General features: G+C 41.3%; 1 protein-coding gene across 10 annotated transcripts in view; it reads left to right on the forward strand.

The window, feature by feature from the left end:
* The window catches only part of SOAT1 (sterol O-acyltransferase 1), a 61,224-nt gene that overhangs the window by 369 nt on the left and 37,830 nt on the right, over nucleotides 1-23,025 (forward strand). For 5 of the 10 annotated variants that reach the window (XR_012428192.1, XR_012428182.1, XM_045393376.3 and 2 more), the window contains exons 1-2: nucleotides 89-208; nucleotides 9,292-9,417. Coding sequence is in view for 6 of the 10 variants with exons in the window: in XM_045393376.3 (XP_045249311.1) it covers nucleotides 9,300-9,417 (118 nt within the window). In the remaining 4 variants the exon portion in view is untranslated. Of the gene's footprint in view, nucleotides 1-88; nucleotides 209-8,322; nucleotides 8,358-9,291; nucleotides 9,418-23,025 lie in introns of those variants that run through there. The other 5 variants (XR_012428184.1, XR_012428157.1, XM_065531687.2 and 2 more) reach the window with 2 other exon arrangements.

Genomic DNA, 23,025 nt, shown 5'->3' on the forward strand with positions numbered 1-23,025 from the left:
TGCGCGTGACGCAGCGGAGCTCGGAGGCAGGGGGCGTAGGGGCCGGGCTGTCCGGCGCTTTATCTTTCTCTGCCGCCCAGCAGGCGACGTTGCGGGCGCTGGGCGCCAGGAGAGGTTCCCGGAGCCGACCTTCCGGCTGGCCGCTCTGTGACTGCTTCCCGGCTCTGCCCTCTTGGCTGAAGTCCCCGCTGCCGGGCGCGGGCCTCAGGTAACGGTGGTGCTCCCGCGCCTCTCCTCGCTTCCCGCTTGGGTCCACCGGCCTCAGCCAGAGGGGAAGCGGTGGCGGCAGCAGCTCCGACTCGGCCTTGTCCTGGGCTGTGCTGGGGCGAAGGCGAGACTCGGCGAGTGCAGGGGAGTTGGGGAGGAGAGGGCGGGAAAGTTACCGTGAGGCGCCCGGGTCACGGGAAGGCTTTTAAACCCTGCACGCTGGTTTGGTATTCCCGAAATCTCGTGGCATCTCTCAAGTCGGTAGTAAAGAAAGTTAGGAATTGGAAGACGTTTTATTCTTTAAAAAGCGAAACCAAAAATGCACTCAGGAAGTCAGCTTTTTAATGATTTAGAGAAAATGTGTGAAGGGAAGGATGGCATTAGCAAGACATGAAAATCTGTATGGGCACCAGAACCTTTAATCAAGCTCATGTTTTATTTTAAAATATTAGGATGTACTGAAGTTTCTGTTTTCCCTAAGTGTTAATGGCCATGTAATTTAAATAATATGTATATTGAACGACCATCTCTAAGTGAGAAACAACTATATAAACTTTATTCTCTGTATTTATATATAGGTTAAGTTCGTTGGTCACTTATTTTTGTTTGTTTGAGACGGAGTCTCGCTCTGTCGCCAGGCTAGAGTGCAGTGGCGCAATCTCGGCTTACTGCAACCTCCGCTTCCCGGGTTCAAGCGATTCTCCTGCCTCAGCCTCCCGAGTAGCTGGGATTACAGGCGTGCGCCACCACGCCCAGGTAATTTTTGTAGTTTTAGTAGAGACGGGGGTTCACCATGTTGGACCAGGCTGGTCTCGAACTCCTGACCTCAAGTGATCCGCCCGCTTCGGCCTCCCAAAGTGCTGGAATTACAGGCGTGAGCCACCGCACCTGGCCTGTTGGTCACTTTTTAATGTTTAAGTGACTGCCACCTATTTAAACTTTTTTTTTTTTTTTTTTCCAGCGTACTTGGTTTCCTCTTCCTTGAAGTAGAATTCAATTTGAAGCTTTTTGTGTGTGTGTGTGTGTGTGCCTTTTAAAAGTTGGGCGGTGTCAGTGAATGACTTGTTAAGGAAGTCTGTGTGTTGTCTGGGTGTGAGAATCGGTTTTGGAAGGAGCTCTGTGGCATTGAGTTGTCGTTTAGAAATGCACGTGTTTTAGTGAATCATGTGCTAAGAACCCCTCTGAGGTTTCGCAATCTTTTAGGATAAAGACCTACTGAGTGAGCACACTCTTTCTATCTCTGGTTCATTTGGCCCACTTTCTTTCTGGCTTTCCAGGTTCATGCCACACTGGCTTTATTTTTGTTACTGGAAAGCTACATTTTCTTTCCTATCTCCTGGCTTTTGGGAGTTTCCTCCACCTCTAATGCTATATTCTCTCCCTCCCTCCAACTCTTATACCTGCCTCATGTATCAGCCCACATATCGCTTCCTTTGGAAATCACCCCATCCCCATTAAGCCCTCCACGAACTCTTTATTCTCCTTAGCAGAAGTTGATCATTAATTGTAATGAATTAGTTGCTTTGTTCCTCTGCTAGTACATTTCATGAAGGCTGGTTTAGCCTATCTGTTAATTCTCAGGGTTGGCCCAATGAAAGAATGAGTAAGTTGGTAGACAGAGGAAGGAACTTTTGAATGAGAAATATAGTGATCCCCGCTTAGCCGCTTTCTGTAGTGTCAGCTACCTAAGGTGGGAAACAAGAGTACAATAAGACATTCCAAGAGAGACCAAGTGAATTTTAATACAATACATTGTTAATCTCTTACTATGCCTAATTTACTGAAACTTTGCCTCCCAGGTTCAAATGATTCTCATGCCCCAGCCTCCCAAGTAGCTGGGATTACAGGCGTGTCCCACTATGCTCGGCTAATTTTTTTTTTTTTTTAAGATGGAGTTTGGCTCTTTGTTGCCCAGGCTGGAGTGCAATGGCGCGATCTCGGCTCACCGCAACCTCCGCCTCCTGGGTTTAGGCAATTCTCCTGCCTCAGCCTTCTGAGTAGCTGTGATTACAAGTGCCTGCCACCACACGTGGCTAATTTTTTTTTCTTTCTTTCTTTCTTTTTTTTATTGGTAAAGACTGGTCATATCTTACTGATCAGGCTGGTCTTGAACTTCCGACCTCAGGTGATCCCCGGCTCAGCCTCCCAAAATTCTGGGATTACAGGCATGAGCCACCGCAACCAGCTCCCCTGGCTAATTTTTGTATTTTTAGTAGAGACTGGGAGGGTTTCACTGTGTTGGGCAGACTGGTCTCAAACTCCTGACCTCAGGTGATCTGTCTGCCTTGGCCTCCCAAAGTGCTGGGAATACAGGCATGAGCCACTTTGCCTAGCCTGTAGATGAAACTTTATAATAGGTATGTGTAGGAAAAAACAACGTGTATTGGATTCACTGTTATCCACCGTTCTAGGCATCCACTGGGAGTCTTGGACCGTATCCCCCATGGATATGGGAGAACTACTGTATTAACCAGGGAAGAGTCCCTTTTTCCTATGGGAAAAAAAATGGAGAAAGTTTTTAACAAAGACTAGCTAAGTTCATTTTTTTAAGAGGATGGCTTTGTTTTGCTTTTTTTTTTTTTTTTTTTTTTTTGCCACATTGGTTAAGAGATTATACTAACCATACAGATGTAAATGAGAATTTGTTCCTGTTCTTTAGTTCTGCTAATTACTTAATGACCCAGTTCTGTGACGTGTAAAAGTTGTAGCGCTGTGTTAGGGCAAACCTTTGGGTGCCAGAGGGAAAGTTTTTTTGCTCTGGATTGTAAATTCTATCCACAGTTGTGTCCCTTTTCCCCCACTGAATCTAAGGGTGATGTGGCAAAGTTCTTCACCTGGAGTGGGCACTCAGTATTTGTGATTCACATTTTTTTTTTTTTTTTTATTTTTTGAGACGGAGTCTCGCTCAGTCACCCAGGCTGGAGTGCAGTGGCCGGATCTCAGCTCACTGCAAGCTCCGCCTCCCGGGTTCACGCCATTCTCCTGCCTCAGCCTCCCGAGTAGCTGGGACTACAGGCGCCTGCCACCTCGCCCGGCTAAGTTTTTGTATTTTCAGTAGAGACGGGGTTTCACTGTGTTACCCAGGATGGTCTCGATCTCCTGACCTCGTGATCCGCCCGTCTCGGCCTCCCAAAGTGCTGGGATTACAGGCTTGAGCCACCGCGCCCGGCCTTGTGATTCAGATTTATGGGCTCTTTTGAAAGCTTTATTAATGGGAACACTGAGCAGGCTAAAGTTGACATGTCTTTCCAAGTTCATTTGTTTCTCAAATCAATTCTTTTTGTTTTGCTTTCTTAAGATAAGTTAGATGCTTATCACACTGTATTATAATGTAATTGCGTGCACAGATTAGATTCTTAAGAAATTCTTATTCAATCAGTGTGTTGTGTAAATAGCTGTCTACTTAGCGTTATGTTACCTGTGACTTTGAATAAGTTTGTTAGCATTTCTGAATCTCCTGCATCTTTAAAAATGGACATGTTAAATGAGATATGTGCTACACCTCCTGCTCTCAGCACTTAGTTACCTGCTTCCTAAACATTAGCGATTCCTTCACTGCTAGACCTCTTGAGAGACTAGTCTTATGATCGCTGTTTTCACTTCCTCAACTTACTTGCAGCATACTCCACTATATTTCTTTGTCCTTCCTTCTAAAACTGTGCATGTAATCAAATCGTAGCTATGCATGTCCCCCAATTGTGAAATATCCCATGTCCTGTCCTCTTCTTTCCTTTCCTTTTCTTTTCTTTTTTTTTTTTTTTTTTTTTTTGAGATGGAGTCTAGCTCTGTCACCCAGGCTGGAGTGCAGTGGCATGATCTCGGCTGACTGCAACCTCTGCCTCCTGGGTTCAAGCAATTCTCTGCCTTGGCCTCCCGAGTGGCTGGGATTACAGGCACCTGCCGCCACCGCCCCTGGCTAATTTTTCGGATTTTTAGTAGAGACGGAGTTTCATCATCTTGGCCAGGCTGGTCTAGAACTCCTGACCTCGTTATCCACCCACGTCGGCCTCCCAAAGTGCTAGAATTACAAGCGTGAGCCAGTGCGCTTGTTTAAGAAACAGTGGAAGGCCAAAGTAATGAGTAGAGAAAATGAGAGAGCCAAGATCATGCCACTGCACTCCAGCCTGGGCAACATAGGGTGACTCCGTCTCAAAAAAAAAAAAAAAAAAAAAGCCAGGTGCGATGGCTCACGCCTGTAATCCCAGCACTTTGGGAGGCCGAGGCAGGTGGATCACCTGAGGTTGGGAGTTCGAGACCAACCTGACCAACATGGAGAAACGCCGTCTCTACTAAAAATACAAAATTAGCTGGGTGTGGTGGCCTGTAACCCCAGCTGCTCTGGAGACTGATGCAGGTGAATTGCTTGAACCCAGGAGGTGGAGGTTGCAGTGAGCTGAGATCGTGCCATTGCACTCCAGTCTGGCCAACAAGAGCAAAACTCCATCTTAAAAAAAAAAAAAAAAATTGATGGTATTTAAGGAGTTGGTGGTGAGTGGCAGGTAATGCAGGAGTTACTAGATCATGGTAAGGACTTACGATGTTTGAAGGGGTTTGAGTTGTGAAGTGACTTGATCTAACTTATCTTGAGTGCAATGGCGCGATTGAGGTTCACTGCAACCTCTGCCTCCAAGTTAAAGCGATTCTTCTGCCTCAGCCTCCCGAGTAGCTGGGACTACAGGTGCCTGCCACCACACCTGGCTAATTTTTTGTGTTTTTAGCAGAGACGAGCTTTCACCGTGCTAGGCTAGCCAGGATGGTCTCCATCTCCTGACCTTGTGATCTGCCCACCTTCAGCCTCCCAAAGTGCTGGGATTATAGGTGTGAGCCACCATGCCCAGCCCTGTTTTAGCTTTTGATGTAAGGTTTCCTCTAAAGTAGCTTGATGGTTCCTCATCTTATTACCAAGGACCCTCTTTTTATATTTTTTTTTTTTGGAGACAGGGTCTCACTCTGTTGTCCGGGCTGGAGTATGGTGGTACAACTTGTGGTCACTGCAACCTTTGCCTCCTGGGTTGAAGCGATTTTCCTGCCTCAGCCTCCTGAGTAGATGGGATTACAGGTGCTTGCCGCCACGCCTGGCTAAATTTTTTTTTTTTTTTGTATTTTTAGCCTAGTGTACCTTAAGTATGCCCCAAACACTTAATATTAGCCTACAGTTGGGCAAAGTCATTGAACACAGACTATTTTACAATAAAGCGTTCACTATCGCGTGTAATTTATTGAATACTACACTGACAGTGAAAAGCAGAATAGTTGTATGAGTACTCTAAATATGATTTCCCCGGAATGCATGTTGCTTTTGCACCATCATAAAGTTGAAAAACTTTAAGTTGAACCATCATAAGTCAGGGACTGTCTTGTACTTAGAATAATTGGTTACATGTTAACTGATACATTCGCTTTCTCTCTTAATGCCTGCCTGTTGCACTCCAGGTACTCCACACTAGATTTGGGGGAGTCTTACAGAAAATACTATGTAATCCCTATCTTTGAGAACTTAAGCCTAATGTAAGAGACAGAGAGTATTGCTCTCTGATTATAGGGCAACGTAACATGTGACAGGATGCGCAGAGTATAGTGGGACCGCAGAGAGGGTAAGATGAGAGGCGGTGGTAGAGGAAACTTCAGAGGGTGTGAGTTGGAGGCAGTCCAGCGATTAGGAGGGCAGGTTGTAGAATCTGATAGTCTTTGTTTTGAATTCTACCTCTGCTGTTGGAGAATTATATGATTCGGGACAAGTTAAATCACGTCCCTAAACTCATGTGTAAAATGAGGATATAATACTTATCTAAGGTTGTAAAGATTAAATGTAATGTAAAAAGTTTAGCAGCACAGTGCCTGGCAGTGCATAATAGGTGCTCATTAAATCAGAACTGTTGGTATTAATTCTATTACTGCTGCAGCCGTGATTCTTTGAAGGCTCGAGTAGGAGTTAGCTAGATAAAAGGGCAGAGGAGAAATAGCTTTCTATAAACAGGGAAGAGTATATGGGACCCCCTGGTGGCCAAAGAATATTTGGGGAGTAACAATAGTATCTGTCTTGATTCTATTGAGATGAAAATAATACATGTAGAACACATAAGCACTAAAAAAATCAGCTGTTAGTATTCTACTTTGAGAAATACTGCATTGTGCTATACTGTTTCATAGGGTTTGGGTAATAAACTTTAATCTGGCATTTTTTAATCATTTTGCTGTCTTTTTTTTTTTTTTTTTTTGAGACGGAGTCTTGCTCTATTGCCCAGGCTAGAGTGCAGTAGCGTGATCTCAGCTCACTGCAAGCTCTGCCTCCCTGGTTCATGCCATTCTCCTGCCTCAGCCTCCCAAGTAGCTGGGGCTACAGGCGCCCGCCACCATGCCCAGCTAATTTTTTTTTTTTGTATTTTTAGTAGAGACGGGGTTTCACCGTGTTAGCCAGGATGGTCTCGATCTCCTGACTTCATGATCTGCCCACTTCAGCCTTCCAAAGTGCTGGGATTACAGGCCTGAGCCACCACACCTGGCCTCATTTTGCTGTCTTTTATGCTTTAAACTTTTGCTATATGCTCTTTAAAAGAGTATCTACTTTAAATTCCCCATCATCTGGCCAGAAAAAAAATTCCCGTTATTCCTTGTAAAATTCCTCTCTTACTGAAACATCTTGGTTCCTTTTGCATCTTTCTTTTTCTTCTCTGATTTCTTCTACTTTGAGGCTGTCCCTCAAAGTTTAGTTTTCAGTTCTCACTTCTCTCATCATTTCTGATGAAGAGATAGATGCTCTTGTGGCTTCCTCTGTCGCTTTTACACAGAATTGGACTATTGTAAGTTGGGCATCATCTTGTGATTAATTAGCCCTGACTTTTCCCTTCAGTTCCTCTTAATTAGATCTTATGATATCATTTCTACTTGATATATTCATCTGCTATTCCACAATTGTTTCATTTGTTTGATTTCAGAAATAATTAGAAGAAAGCTGATCTAGATTTGTCAGATTTCTACTTTGCCAAGTTGTGATAGTTGAAAAACAACCAAACTCACCATGTACTATATTTCATCCTTTTATACAGAAAAGGATATTTTGATATAAAAATTAGGAAAGACTGTAGTCTCAGAAATGATATGTAGCTTTAGAATAATGTAATGAGTATTTCACAGTTGTTTTCTTCTTGCTTTAGACTCTTGAAAACTTTATCACATAGTGAAACACTGCTTTACTTTTTATTTAAAATGGTTTTTTTGGCCGGGTACGGTGGCTCATGCCTATAATCCCAGCACTTTGGGAGGCTGAGGCAGGCGGATCATTTGAGGTCAGAAGTTCACGACCAGCCTGACCAACATGGGGAAACCCTGTCTCTACTAAAATACTAAAATTAGCCACGTATGGTGGCAGGCGCCTGTAATCACAGCTGCTCGGGAGGCTGAGGCAGGAGAATCGCCTGAACCCAGGAGGCGAAGGTTGCAGTGAGCCGAGATCGCGCCACTGTACTCCAGCCTGGGCAAAGCGATACTCGTTCTCAACAAATAAATACATAAATAATTGTTTCTCGAGATGTGGTCTTGCTATGTTGCCCACGCCAGACTCAAAACTCCTGGGCTCAAGTGATCCTCCCTTCTCAGCCTCCCAAGTAGCTGGGACTACGGCTGCTTGGCACCATGCTAGTGAAACACATGGCTTTAGAGTAAACCTTGTACTTGTCTTGATATTGATCTTTGTGACTTTGATCATGTTTTTTAGTGCTTAAAGTGTCTCACCACTGCCTTCCTGAAAAATGTCTAATTTCTCAGGCCTTTATAGTTTGACTCCTGTCCTCCTTTCTAGTCTTTTCCCTCATCACATTTCTCTGTTACCAACTTTTTTCCCCCAGTAGTTAGTGGTCTTTGTAGTTTGGATCCAACTAATGCCAGTTCAAGTCTGGCTCTGTCGTTAGCTGTGTGGTCTCGGGCAAGTTGCTGTAATGAGAAGAAAAGGAGACTCTAGTACCTGGGGCTCTGGTGTGTGTTCCTATGGATTCAACTTGTTCAGCTGCAGGTGTATTCCTGGTACATGGGTGGAGGACACTGCCAGTAACTACTACTTTAAATGATTGTTTTCTCATGTGAAAACTGAGGGTAATTTTTTTTTTTTTTTCAGAATTGTTATGAAGATCAAATGAGAAAACTTAAAGCACCTGGCAGGGTCCTTGCACTTTGTAGATACTTAAAAATTTGTTTTTGTTGTAGTTCAGTTCAGTCATGGTTCCCTGAACAGGGCTTATAAGGTCCTTGTTTTAATCCTTTCTTGCACATGGAATGCACAGTTCTCATTCTTCAAGACTGTGTCTCAAATACCTTCTTTTCTGTGAAACCTTTACATCTTCTGCTGATCTCTGCTGTCTCTGAACTTAAGGTATTGTTTTTACCATTGACCTTGTTATTAAATCATACTCCACCTTGTGGCATCTTTGTAGTTACCTGTTACTATTTAATCCTTTTTTTTTTTTTTTACATACTTAATGCTTTCTTCAACTAAATTGTTCTTTAAAAGTGGGGTCTATGTTTAAACCAGTGAAATTATTTTATAGGACCTGATTTCTTCAAATTTGTTATCTTGAGTATCTTGTACACAGAAAATGCTTTGAAGTGATTAATGCAAAAGGAAGAGAATATATCATCACATTTCACCTATCCTAAATGTAGTGGTATTGTGAAGTTCACGTAAGCCAGATGCTTAGTTCAGAGCTGATATGGTTTGCCTCTGTGTGCCCACACGAATCTCATCTCTCACTGTAATTGCCACGTGTCAAGGGAGGGACCTGATGGGAGGTGGTTGGATCATGGGGGCAGTTTCCCCCATGCTGTTCTCGTGGTAATGAGGGAGTTCTCGTGAGAGCTGATGGTTTTAAATGTGGCACTTCCTTGCCCTGTCTGTCCTGCTGCCACGTAAGACATGCCTTGCCTCCCCTTGGTCTTCTGCCATGATTGTAAGTTTCCTGAGGCCTTTCCAGCCATGCGGAACTGTGAGACAGTTAAACCTCTTTCCTTTATAAATTACCCAGTCTCAGGTAGTGTCTTTATAGCAGTGTGAAAATGGACTAATACAAAAGCTTTTTACACCTTCTTTCCTAGACAATACAATGGTGGGTGAAGAGAAGATGTCTCTAAGAAACCGGCTGTCAAAGTCCAGGGAAAATCCTGAGGAAGATGAAGACCAGAGAAAACCTGCAAAGGAGTCCCTAGAGGCACCTAGTAATGGTGAGGCTTTTTTTTTTTTTTTTTTTTTTTAGGTGAATTAGTGAAATAGAGAACAAATACAGTGTTATAGATTAAGTATTGCTGTCTCTTTAATTCTTTATTGTAAATGGGTATTGATAGAGTTTTATATGTCTAGTAACAAAGCAATTAGAAAGTACGTCCTTTCTTGTTAATGAATTCAGTGGACATCTATTGGTATCTGCTGTGTTTTAGAGACTATTCATTCAGTCACCTAACCTACCAATAATTGCTGAGGTCCCCCGCTGGATGCTGGTGCTATAGCAGTGATCAGTATGGATTTGTTTGCCATTATGGAGCTCCAAGTTAAGTGAATGAGAAAACCTCCAAAATTATACACATAGTTAGATTTATCACAGTGTAATATTCTTATAATTAACTACTCTCATAATAGATATAATGAGTAAAATGTGAGTAGTTAGCAGGGTGCCTAATCCAGTTCAATACTGAGCTATAAATCTTGGGAGGGGAGTAGTAGTTAGGGAGTTTTATTAGTTCTTGTGTCCACATTTGCTTAATGCCTGACTACGAAGAGGAATACGATAGTCCTTTGTTGTTAAGGTCAAGGTTTATAACTATGAATGATAGACTTGTAAACACAACTCTAATTGATGTCATCTATTGCATCAGGGTATTTTATTTTTGCAGTGACATTTGTAAAGGTTTGATTGCAACAAGGATTTGAAATTTGAGGATTGTTTAGTTAACAAATAGGTGCGGAACTTTCTGAGACAGGTTGTCTTTGGCATTTCATCTCTTTTCATAAAGAAACAGTTTTGTTTTTTTCTACCTAAATTTAATTAAAGTTAAATATCAACAGCTGGATCCCACCAGGAATGTAAATATTGCTGCTTGAGTTGGCATAATGAGGTTTATTGATAGGCTCTTAGCTATATATGACATATGTATATTGCATATGGGCTAGTTTTAGTGTGATATAAAATGTGAGATTTATACAAAGGAGGATGAGCCAATACTGGGGAGAATTCTCCTTCCATGATTTAGGGACTTAGTGATAACCCAGCTTGTTTCCCTTGCCTGCATTTTCACACATTAGAAACTTCATACTTGTTTGTTCCTTCCAGTTCTCGGGACAGAAAAGTTATTTTAATTGAAACTTTCTGTCACTGTATGTGATCATTCTCTTTACGTCCCAAGTTTTTAAAAAGATTCTAAATTCTTCTAATTTCTATTATTTTCAGTGTTCTTTATTGTCCTAGTTCATTAAGTTTTAGTCAAGCCAGGTTTTAGTGCAGGTGTTAAAAATTGAATTGGTTAGCTTAAATCAAGAAGTGTAACCTCTTTGGTTTAATATAAGTAATGCTAATTTGAAAATGTTTCTTCGCATATTGTAACATTTGTTAACCTTGGGGAGTAAGTGCTTTGGGAGTAATCCCAAAGTTCTGGGATTATGGGCGTGAGCCACCGCGCCCAGGCTGGTCTAGGTGCCCTTTCTTTCTCTCCTTTTTCTTTTCTTCTTTTTTTGAGACAGTTTTGCTCTTGTTGCCCAGAGTAGAGTGCAATGGCGCAATATTGGCTCACTGCAACCTCTGCCTCCTGGGTTCAAGCCATTCTCCTGCTTCAGCCTCCCAAGTAGCTGGGATTACAAGCATGCGTCACCACGCGCAGATAATTTTGTATTTTTAGTAAAGATGGGGTTTCTCCATGTTGGTCAGGCTGGTCTCGAACTTTTGACCTTAGATAATCCACCAACCTTAGCCTCCCAAAGTGCTGGAATTACAGGCGTGAGCCACCGTGCCCGGCACTTTTTCTTCCCCTCTTCCTCCTTCTTTGTTTCTTCCCTTTTTCCCCATCCCCTTCTCTTCCTTTTTCCTTCCATTCCTCCTAATTTTTTTTTTTTTTTTTTTTTTGAGACAGTTTCACTTTGTCGCCTAGGCTGGAGTGGTGCAATCTTGGCTTACTGTGACCTTCACCTCCCAGGCCCAGGTGATCCTCCTGCCTCAGCCTCCCGAGTAGCTGGGATAAAGTCATGTGCCACCATGCCCAGCTAATTTTTGTATTTTAATAGAGTCGGGGCTTCAATATGTTGACCAGGCTGGTCTCGAACTCTGGCAAGTGATCTGGTTGCCCTGACCTCCCAAAGCGCTGGTATTATAGGCATGAGCCACCATGCCAGGTCTCCATTCCTTTTAATTTTTTAGTAATATATTTGCGTACCAATAAAGTCACCATTTTAAAGTTTACAATTCAGTGGTTGCTAATATATTTACAAGGTTGTAGAACCATCACTGCTGCTTAATTCCAAAACATTTTTATCACCCCGGAAAGAAGTCCCATTCCTCTCTTAGCCTCTAGCAACCACTAATATACTTCCTGTCACTTTGGATTTGCTTGATCTGGGCATTTCTTTTAAGGGGATTCTTAGAACATGTGGCCTTTGTGTCTGGCTGCTTGAGCTTAGCATAATGTTTTCCATGTTTGTTTGGTTTTTTTATTTGAGGCGGGATCTTGCTCTACTGTCCAGGCTGGAGTGCAGTGGCTGTTCACAGGCATGATTATAGCACATTGCAGCCTCAATCTCCTGGACTCAAGTGATCTTCCTTCCTCAGCCTCCTGAGCAGTGTGTTTTAAGATGTATCAGTACTTCATTTTTTTGTGTGTGTGGCTGAATAATATTTCATTGTGTAGGTATGATACAGTTTGCTTATCTGTCAGTTGATACTTATTTTGGGGGTTATTTACAATGATTGGCTGTTATAAATAATGCTATGAACATTTGTGTAGAAGCTTATGGAATATATGTTTTCAGTTCTCTTGGGTATATACGTAAGAGTTGAGTTGCTGAGTCATGGTAAATGTGTGTTTAACTTTTTGAGGAACTGCTATACTTTTCCAAACCAGCTACTCCTTATGTTCCCACCAGCAATGTATGAGGGTTCCAATTTCTCCACATCCTCACCAAGACTTGTTATTGTCTGTCTTTTGATGATAGCCTTCCAGCCAGCAGATTAATAATCTGGTGTCAGTTAAGCACCTTTGATCTAAATGTAAGACAGTGTACCAGGTTTGTTAATAGGGAGCCTGAAGTTGGTGTGCATGAGATACCCAAATAGAAAACAATCCTTTGTTATAAATAGGAGCTAAGTGAGTTATAGTAACCAAGTAGAGACCGATGGGGTCAGGGGAGCCCTTGCTTTAGAATGAAGGAAAGTCTCACTGAAATAGATTTTGAGTTTGGCCTTTGAGATAAGACTGGGAGAGGGCTTTCAATCCAAAGAGGTATGCATTTGTAAAGACTTTAAGACAGTACAGTGTTGTGTGTGTGGTGTTTGTTTGCTTTTAGAGAGGATGAGGGGTAGGTAGTACAGATGGATTTGTGGTTGGTTTTCATGGATAGGAATATAGAGCAAATTGGAAAGGCCAGAAGTAAGTAAGAAGATAAGGCTCCAACAGCCTCTCAGTACCCAGCCAACTGCCCTGACAGCCGGTGGATAGTGGCCCTTGCTGGGGACCCTCCAGTGGGCCCAGGAGGACAAAAGTGGCTTTAAATTTGACACATGCACATTGAAGCAAGTCAAAGGACTTGATGTGAAGCATAGAAGCAGATAGTGCCAAATAGCAAGCCGTAATTGGTATACATTTGATGAGTGGGGCAGTATTTCCTTCTTTTACTGCTGCTGAGGTGGTGGAAATTAGTTAAATTCATTGTGAAATGGCACACACTGAAGGTATTTGTTAATGAGGGTTCCAGAAGCGTTAGAAGTAGCACCACCATATGCTGACTTAGACCAAGTCAAGGAGTCACAAATGCTAGTGCGACAAGGCAGAGAGGATTGTTGTAGTAGGAAATAATAAAGACATTTCCTTTTCAAAAGCAGCACATCTCAACCTTTTTCAGTCAACTCCCTTTAAACCTCTGGCTAAAAACAGTGCCTTGCATACTTACTGTTAAATGAAAGACGACTGGGTTTTCTGGATTTAGAAAGACCACCTTTAATACCTCAAAATGAAGACATCTGTGCAGTTGGCAGTTGTGAGTGAAAACACCGTTTGCCAAAACAGACGGCTGGTCAGAAATGATTGTATACCTGAAAAGAAATGGTCAGTGTTCAATTACTGTAGCATTCTGGATGCTTAATAGGGGCTCTGGTTTTGTTGTAAAGGTGATGTCAGTTCTCAGAAATACCATGTCGACATGTTCTATGTGGTGGCTTGCATCTATAGTCTGAGCTGCTTGGGAGGACCATTTGAGCCTAGGAGTTGAAGTCCAGCCTAGGCAACATAGTGAGACCCCATCTCTTAAAAAAAAAAGGTCTTAACTACTGGAAGATTTGCGACTTAAAAAAAAGGACTCGAAGTCTTACTGTATATGTTGTCATTGACTGATGACCTACCTGTGTTAATGATTTTGGACAAATCTTACAGCTTGCCAGTGCTTAGGTTGCCTTTTATGCAAAGTCAAGGATAGCCAATATGAAAGCACTTTCTGCGTGTATGGCACTGTGTTCATTAAGGTATTATCTTATTGGCAGTGCCGCCAACTCTTCTGTCCCAGTTCCTAAGGTAGCTTTTATAATCTCCTGTTGTATATCAACTGAGAATTATAATCTACATGAAATCCTCTAATATTCCTACCAGTAATTACCTCTTGATTTAAAACAAGATAATATGATGTTGTAACAGTTCAGTGGTAATAAGGCAAATTATCTTCTTGCATATATAGTTAGCCTACACAGTTGATACAGACGTAGTGATAAAAGAAAAATAAGCCAAAGTTACTCTAGTTGAGTAATATAGTTCCCAGATGGCTGGGCACGGTGGCTGGCGCCTGTAATCCCAGCACTTTGGGAGGCCGAGGCGGGCGGATCGCTTGAGGTCAGGAGTTCGAGACTAGCCTGACCAACATGATAAAACCCTGTCTTACTAAAAATACAAAAATCAGCTGGGCGTGGGTGCCTGTAATCCAAGCTACTCAGGAGGCTGAGGCAGTAGAATTGCTTGAACCCGGGAGATGGAGGTTGCAGTGAGCCGAGACCGCGCCACTGCACTCCAGCCTGGGCGACAGAGTAAGACTCTGTCTAAAAAAAAAAAAAAGTTTGGTTTTATTAAACAAATTGCTAAAATGTGAATATAAATTTTTTTTAATTTTAAAGTAATACTCATTGAAAAAATTCAAACACCATAGAAAGTTATTAAGTAATACTTCCTCCCACAAGTAACTTTTTTTTTTTTACATGTGGGATCATATTTAAGATCTCATCTGCAATTTCTTTCTTCTATACTTTGTAAGTCTCAGATATCTTTTCATTTAGTATATGTAATTCTTTTAAATACCTGTGTAGTATTTCTGCTGTACAGATGCTTGGTGGTTTATTTAACTTGTCCCTTATTGATGGAAACTTAGGCTGTTTCCAGAGTTGCAGTATTACAGACAGTGCTACAGAGAGCATTATTGAAACAGCATCATTGCTTACTTATACTGGTGTACCTATAGGATACATTCTTTTTTTTTTGAAACGGAGTCTCCTTCTGTCTCCCAGGCTGGAGTGCAGTGGTGCGATCTCGGCTCACTGCAACCTCCGCCTCCCTGGTTCAAGCGATTCTCCTGTCTCAGCTTCCTGAGTAGCTAGGATTACAGGGGCACGCCACCATGCCTGGCTAATTTTTGTATTTTTAGTAGAGACAGGGTTTCACCATGTTGGTCAGGTTGGTCTCGAACTCCTGACCTAGTGCGCCACCTGCCTCAGCCTCCCAAAGTGCTGGGATTACAGGCGTGATCCACTGTACCCGGCCAGGATACATTCTTAAAAGTGAAATTGCTATGTCAAAGGGCTTTTGCATTTAAAATTTAGATATTATCAAATTTCCTTTAAAAAATGTTATGCCACTTTATATTCCTATTTATACTGTTTCACCGCACTCTTTGCAATAATCTTACCAGTCTTTTAAAATTCCCGATTTGATGGGTGAAAGACAGTATACGTATAGCATAAATTTGTTCTCATTAATTTTAAGTGAGGTGTGGAAATTTTTTCGTATTTATTGACCTTTTTTTTTTCTTTAAAAGTCGTGTTCGTATCCTTTGCTCACTTTTATTCCTTATCTGGTGGTTATTATTTTCAAGAGCTTTTTCTATATTAAAGAAATTAATCCTTTGATTGTGTACTTTGAATATTTTCTGACTAGTGATTTGTCTTTTGACTTTGCTTATGTATGTATGCTTTGCCATGTTTTGTTTTTATATATCAGATATTCTTTTAATTGGTGTAGTGTTTTTTTTGTTTTGTTTTTGTTTTTTGAGATGGAGTCTCGCTCTGTTGCCCAGGCTGGAGTGGAGTGCAATGGCATGATCTTGGCTCACTGCAGCCTCTGCCTCCCGGGTTCAAGCAGTTCTCCTGCCTTAGCCCCCTGAGTAACTGGGATTACAGGCATGTGCCACCATGCCCCACTAATTTTTGTATTTTTGGTAGAGACAGGGTTTCACCACGTCAGCCAGGCTGGTCTTGAACTGCTGACCTCAAGTGATCCACCCACCTCAGCCTCCCAAAGTGCTGGGATTACAGGCATGAGCCACCACGCCTGGCTGCTTATAGGGTTTTTTGATCATGCTTAGAAATCATTCAAGATTATGAAAAAAAGAAAACACGACTTTTGTTTACTTTTGTGGTGTTTTATAGTGACATATTTGATCCACGTGAAATTTATTTTTGAGTGATGCATTCATCATTGGGGAATCTAAATTTTTAGTTTTCCAAAATGGCTAGCTAGTTGTTTGAACATTAACTATTAAGTCTTTGTTTCTGTATGAACATACACTAATCCACATTTCTAGCTCAGATTCCATTTTTCTGAAGTAGTGCAGACATGTGAGTAGTTGAGAACTTTGTAAAGTTTTCGTGGTCAGTGGAGCAATAGACGATTACAGTTGGATTTTACTATCTTCCCTTTTATTATTAAGATTGAAAAGTGATTGACTCAAGAAATACTCCCAAGCCTAACCATACTATGGACATAAAGGTGATTTTTCAAGTGACTTTTGTATTGCTTTGTGGAGAAGAAAGTGAAGCTGGAATGTAGGTGTTCTAAGACATGGTCAATAAGAGTTTTTTAGAAAGCAATCAGGATTTAAAAATGAGTTTGAATTTCTAGGCAATAAATTAGTCAGTGCCTACACGTTAGCTAGTTCTGTTCTTGCCACAAGTAGATGAAGATAACATTTGTTAAAAGAACTGAAACTTGAAAATTGGTTATTAGTCACTGATTAGTATTCCTTAGTCATCTTTAGGAGTATAATCACATAGGTTGGCTGGCTTTTTTTTTTTTTTTTTAATGCTAGGGGTCAGAAGACATGGATTTCTTCAGGCTCAGTTACTTATTGGCCATGTGACAGTGTACAAGATGTTTAATTTCTTTGAATCTCAGTTTCTTTATTTTAAAAATAGAAATGAGGCCAGATTGGTGGCTCACGCTTATAATCCAAGCACTTTGGGAGGCTGAGGTGGAAGGATTGCTTGAGGCCAGGAGTTTAAGACCAGTCTGGGCAACATAGCAAGACCCCAGCTTTACAAAAATAAAAGAAAGTAGGTGGGCATGGTAACATGTGCCTGTAGCCCAAGCTACTCAGGAGGCTGAGGTGGGAGGATTGCTTGAGCCCAGGAGTTAGAGGTCACAGTGAGCTGGGATTGCACCACTGCACTCCAGCCTGGGTGACAGAGCAAGACTATATGTTAAAATTTGTAGCAGATTTAACAAGGATGGGGATTTAGAAATTTGGAGGCTGTAATGTCTTCAGGGAAAGAAGAGTTGCAGAAATGGGTGGAAAATATTGGCTAGCAAGAAAGCAAAGATAAGAAGTGTAAACTTCTTTCTCAGAACATTTTGTATTAGAAGGAAAAGTACAGCATGTCATGAGGGTTAAGTGATCTTCAAAAGGACTGGTTTTTTTAAGAAAAAATCATTTCTCAAATTTCAGTTATGTTGCCATTATATTACTATTACTATGTAACTTTAAAAAATTCACTTAAAAATTTATTCTCAACCTAAGTAATAAATTGTTAAATCACAGGTTTGATGTTTAGTTACTTATTTTTTTAAAACAAATTTAATATGTAATACTTGATAAGTAAGTGTTAGGGGAGCCACAGATTTTATTTTCAATATCTTTGATGACATCCATGTCATAATTTCTGAAACATGATTTTTAAAGAACAAATTGTCTCAGAAATGTAAATGTGGACAATATTATTGACTCAATGGGTTGAACTTTTTGAATAGGGAAAGATCAAGATAATAGTAGTTTGCAGGGTTAGTCTTGAAAAAGAGATGGGCTGCTCTTTCCTCTGACACAGAAATGTTGGAGAAGAGGATGAAAGACAGCGAAAATTAAGAAACATAGAAGACATTTAAGGATTGGTAGCAAAACTGAACAACTAAAAAGTTACTTGGTGGGGCTGGGACTTGAAAATGGAAAAGGTTTCGAAACACTTTTGTGAGGAATGTCACAGAAATTCATCAAGAGGCAAAGACAAAGATTGCATATTTTCATTGCAGGCCTGCCTAAGGCTTGACAGCAGCAGTTTAAAATGGGCCCATTTTCCTAATTTTTTCTGTAGTGCATGGCAATTTGGAGTCAGAAGGCAGATAGCAGGTAATATCTGGAGTCAGCGTGTGGCTTGGTGGGTCCAGGAAATGGGTGGTGGTGATAAGGGACGGATAGAAGTAATGACAGAGAGTTAGTAAGTCCGTTCTGGTTGAGAAAACTAGAAAACCAAAACAATGACTTCTATCAGAAGAGAAACTCTTTCCCTGTCTTTCTCTTTAGCGATGAAACCTTCCATAGAAATTCCCCAACAGACTTCTCATGTCTCATGGGCCAGAGTTCGATTACAAGTTATGCTAGCTATCTACCTTTTGCTTCTCCAGTCTTTTCTACCCTACTTTGTTTCCTGGGAGACTAACCTTAAGAACTGCAACAATAGTCTCCAATGCCCTGTGTGGTTCTGGTAGGCTTGGCCAGTGGGGGAACTTCAGGAGATCTAAGAGCAGAGAGTAAGGTGGGTGTGTCTGTAACTAAGTTTCTCTCCCTGGTAGGTAACCATCGCTCCTCTCTAATATTTCTCTCCAAAGAGTTCTCTCCGAGTTCCACTAACCCTTTCCCCACTTTGCCCTTTCTGGCCTCAGGATGGTAACAGCTTTCATGATGTTTATTACTACCCCAGAATTCCATATCATCCTTACCATCCTTTGTTGGTTTTCTTAAACTCTGACCACACACTTACAAAAAGGACCTCTTTAAATTTTTCCCAGTCAGTAAGCTTGAGTGGGTCATCTCTTTGCTACCTGATACTCAGGCCCATTTTTAAGTCAGTTTTTGGCAAAGGCAGTGACATGCATGTCCTTATTTGGGAAGCAACCATCAGTGTTCACCATAGCTGTGTTGTATTATAAAAAATAATGTGTATGTACTTGTCCGTTTTATTTGCCAACCAGATTTACGGTAAACTTGGCCATCTAAGAACAAAGTTGGCAAAGGTGGCTATGTTCATTCCTTTGTGTTTGTAGTACTTTCTCATGCTGCAACAGTGGAGTTGAGTAGTTGTTACATAGTTGCAGACTATACTGCCCTTTATGGAAAAAGCTTTCTGATTCTTGATCTAGAATTACGTTGTTCAATATGGCTGCCACTAGAAGTACACTGTTTAATATAGTCTGGTTGAGCACTTGAAATGTGGCTAGTCTGGACTGAGAAACACTTTATAGTTGTCATATGTCAGATTTCAGAGACTTGCACCTGTTTCTTTTTACTTTTTAATGTGGCTCCTGAACATTTTAATATTACGGTGATTCACATTTTATATATATATATATATATTTTTGTTTTGTTTTGTTTTGTTTTTAGACAGAGTTTTGCTCTTGTTTCCCAGGCTGGAGTGCAGTGGTGCGATCTCGACTCACCACAACCTCTGCCTCCCAGGTTCAAGCGATTCTCTTGCCTTAGCCTCCCAGGTAGCCGGGATTACGGGCATGCTCCACCACGCCTGGCTAATTTTGTATTTTTAGTAGAGACGGGGTTTCTCCATGTTGGTCAGGCTGGTCTCCATGTTGGTTAGACCTCATGATCACATGAGGTCACCCGACCTCAGGTGATCCGCCTGCCTCGACCTCCCAAAGTACTGGGATTACAGGTGTGAGCCACCGCACCCAGCCACACATTATATGTTTATAGGACAACACTGATCAGGAATGTAACTGGTGGCCTGGAAAGTAAGTAGATAAACTTCCCTTAGACAAAAGCCTGTTAAATACAGTATTGTCAAGAAAAGAGAGCATGGCATTTAGAGGCATCTGACTGAGCTTCAGGCCTCAGAAAAATCCAACAAGTCTTCATAGCTTCATTCCTTTGCCTGGAATAATGTTTCTAGCATTTGTTCACCATAATTTTTCTTTATTATTTGAGACTCAGTTCAAATATTGACTCCTCTGCAAAAGCCTCCTACACGCCTCATTCTTCCACAGCGCTTCTCTGTATTGTCCTTTTCCCTATTTGTAGTTTTCTCCTGAGATCCTGGAGGGAGGGTTTGCCCTGCATGTATTAGGTGCTCAGTGGGCTTTTACTTAATGCATGAGTACATAAATTGAGTAAATTAGTTACCAGTTTAACAAGCCTGATTATTTGTCTCTTTTCTGCAGTAAATTGACTATCGTAATAGAAGTGTAGGATTGTTAGGGAGAACACTGTGGAAGCAGCCTAGGTAGAAAGGCGCAGCTCGCTGGGGCTGTTGAGTGGGGCCTGATTGCGCTCTACATTTCCGGTTTTGCTAAAGGTATCACTATAATAGTATAGTACAACAGTGGATCACTCTTACTTGTCCTGAAGATTATGTAGGGTAAAGTACATTTTTGTTTTATTTTTTGTAGAGAATGGGAGTCTTGCTTTGTTGCTCAGGCTGGTCTCAAACTCCTGGCTTTAAGTGACCCTCCTGTCTCTGCCTCTATCCTAAGTGCTAGAATAATAATAGGTGTGAGCCAGTATACCTGAAGTCTGGTGTTTTGTTTGTTTGTTTGTTTTTTTAGGGTGGCAAAGCATTCATAATTTTACAAAAATTTTCATCAAAACTGGTTAAAATAAGATTTTTGACGTGTCAAGGAATAAATTTTAAACATGCCCATTAAATATAGTAGGTTTTAAAAGAGGTAGCATTTATTCATGAAGATAAATATTGCAAGTCTGATTTTTTTTAGAAATCAGAAAGTTAGGGGAAGAATGTTGAATAGTTTTCCTTATGGACTTATGTGGGGTTCTATTAAGTTTCAGATAGCAAATAACTAACTCCTAGTGTTAGCAGTTAGTGTGTACTAGAGGTAAGGCAGATAATTCAGAAATTACATCACCCTCAGTCCTGGCTTATCATTGTTTCAGGGTCAGTGTTTTAGAACTTGAGAAGCCTTGAGTTGAGTGCTGGTAAATAGTTCTTCAAATCATTGGATGTGGGTGGGGATGGTGGCTCATCCTTGTAATCCCAACAATTTCAGAGGCCAAGGCCTGAGGATTGCTGGAGGCCAGGAATTCAAGACCAGCCTGGGCAACATAGCGAGGCTCTGTCTTTACAAAAATGTTTTTTAAAAAATTAGGTGGGCGTGGTGGCATGTGAGTGTGGTGGCATGTGCCTATAGTCCTAGCTACTTGGGAGGCTGAGGTGGGAGGATCCCTTGAGCCTAGGAGTTCCAGGCCACAGTGAGCTATGATCATGCCATAGCCACTGCCCCCTTGCCTGGGCAACAGAGTGAGAACCTGTCTGAAAAAAAAAAAAAAAAACCCAAAAAAACCTGTGGATATTAGCTTTTAGGCATTCTTTTGACTTTTTTTGACATTTTATCTTCATTTATTTATGAAATAGTTTATTTATGAAACCATGGTCTGGTCATAGAACTAAATTAAAAATATATTCATATAACTTACTGAAAAATCAAATGGACATTTGTCTTACCCTTATATTTCTTAATCAGTTACCAATTTGTAAATATCTTAAATTAATCCTCTGCTCTCCATTCTCCTTGCCATTTGCAACATCACTTTTTGTCTGTATTTATTGCATTTCTCTGTTACGTGATCCTTTCCATCTTCCAATATCAGCTCAGTATTTTCCTGCATAAAATTCTTAGTTTCCTCAAAGCCCTTGTTATTATATGACCTCTAATCTGCTTCCCAGTCATCAACTCTGCCACTATCGATAATTGAAGACATTCCGCTGTCTCTTGGCTTCCACTGATGTTAAGTCAGGCACACGTTGTAATTGCAGTACTTGTGTAGTTGATAATTCTTTCTGGGTGCTTTTAGTTTTTTTTAACCCCTGCGTCAGACAGTTTCACTGTGATGTGTCTAAGTAGATGATGATGATTATTATTATTATTATTTCTTTTGAAATGGAGTTTCACTCTTGTTGCCCAGGCTGGAGTGTGATCTCAGCTCATCACAACCTCTGCCTCCCGGGTTCAAGCGATTCTCCTGCCTCATCCTCCCGACTAGCTGGGATTACAGGCATGCACCACCATGCCTGGCTAATTTTGTATTTTTAGTAGAGACAGAGTTTCTCCATGTTAATCAGGCTGGTCTCAAACTCCCGACCTCAGGTGATCCACCTGCCTCAGCTTCCCAAAGTGCTAGGATTGCAGGCGTGAGCTACCACGCCTGGCTCTAAGTAGGTTATTTGTCCTGCTTGGAATTCTTTGACTTTATCCTAGAATTTGTATCTTTCAGTAGTTCTGGCCAATTCTCAGCTATAATCACCTCAAATATTGTCTCTCTTTATAGAGCTCTGATTAGATGCATTTTGTACCTTCTCATTCTTCATGTCTTTTTTCAAGTGACATACTATGAAAAGAAACGTTCAATAGAAGATTAAATTATATTTCTACCATAAAAATAGAGTAATAGGGCGATGAAAATAATATAGAAGAATATGTAATGACTAACACTATGTAAAACTAACTCACAAAGGATCAAACACCTAAAATATAGAAGAAAACAGAGGCCTTGGACTAGACAATGACTTCTTTTTTTTTTTTTTGAGACGGAGTCTCGCTCTGTCGCCCAGGCTGGAGTGCAGTGGCCGGATCTCAGCTCACTGCAAGCTCCGCCTCCCGGGTCCATGCCATTCTCCTGCCTCAGCCTCCCGAGTAGCTGGGACTACAGGCGCCCGCCACCTCGCCTGGCTAGTTTTTTTTTGTATTTTTTAGTAGAGACGGGATTTCACCGTGTTAGCCAGGATGGTCTCGATCTCCTGACCTCGTGATCCACCCGTCTCGGCCTCCCAAAGTGCTGGGATTACAGGTTTGAGCCACCGCGCCCGGCCTGTGAGTTAGTTTCTACATATGGTGTGAGTTCCGGGTCCATATTCATGCTTTTTCATGTGGCTATTCAGTTGTCGCAGCTCTATTTGTTGAAAAGAAGAATCTTTCTGCATTTTTCTTGGCACTTTTGTCGAAAATCAGTTATTAATAATCATAAAGGTGAATGTTTGTTTATTTCTGGACTCTCAGTTCTTTTCCATTGATCATCTATGTGTCTGTCTCTAAAATTGGGAAGTGTGAGTTTTCCAGCTGTATTATTTTCTTTTTCATGATTTGTAT

The sequence above is a fragment of the Macaca fascicularis genome, chromosome 1 (assembly GCF_037993035.2).
Source record: "Macaca fascicularis isolate 582-1 chromosome 1, T2T-MFA8v1.1".
Taxonomy (NCBI): domain Eukaryota; kingdom Metazoa; phylum Chordata; class Mammalia; order Primates; family Cercopithecidae; genus Macaca; species Macaca fascicularis.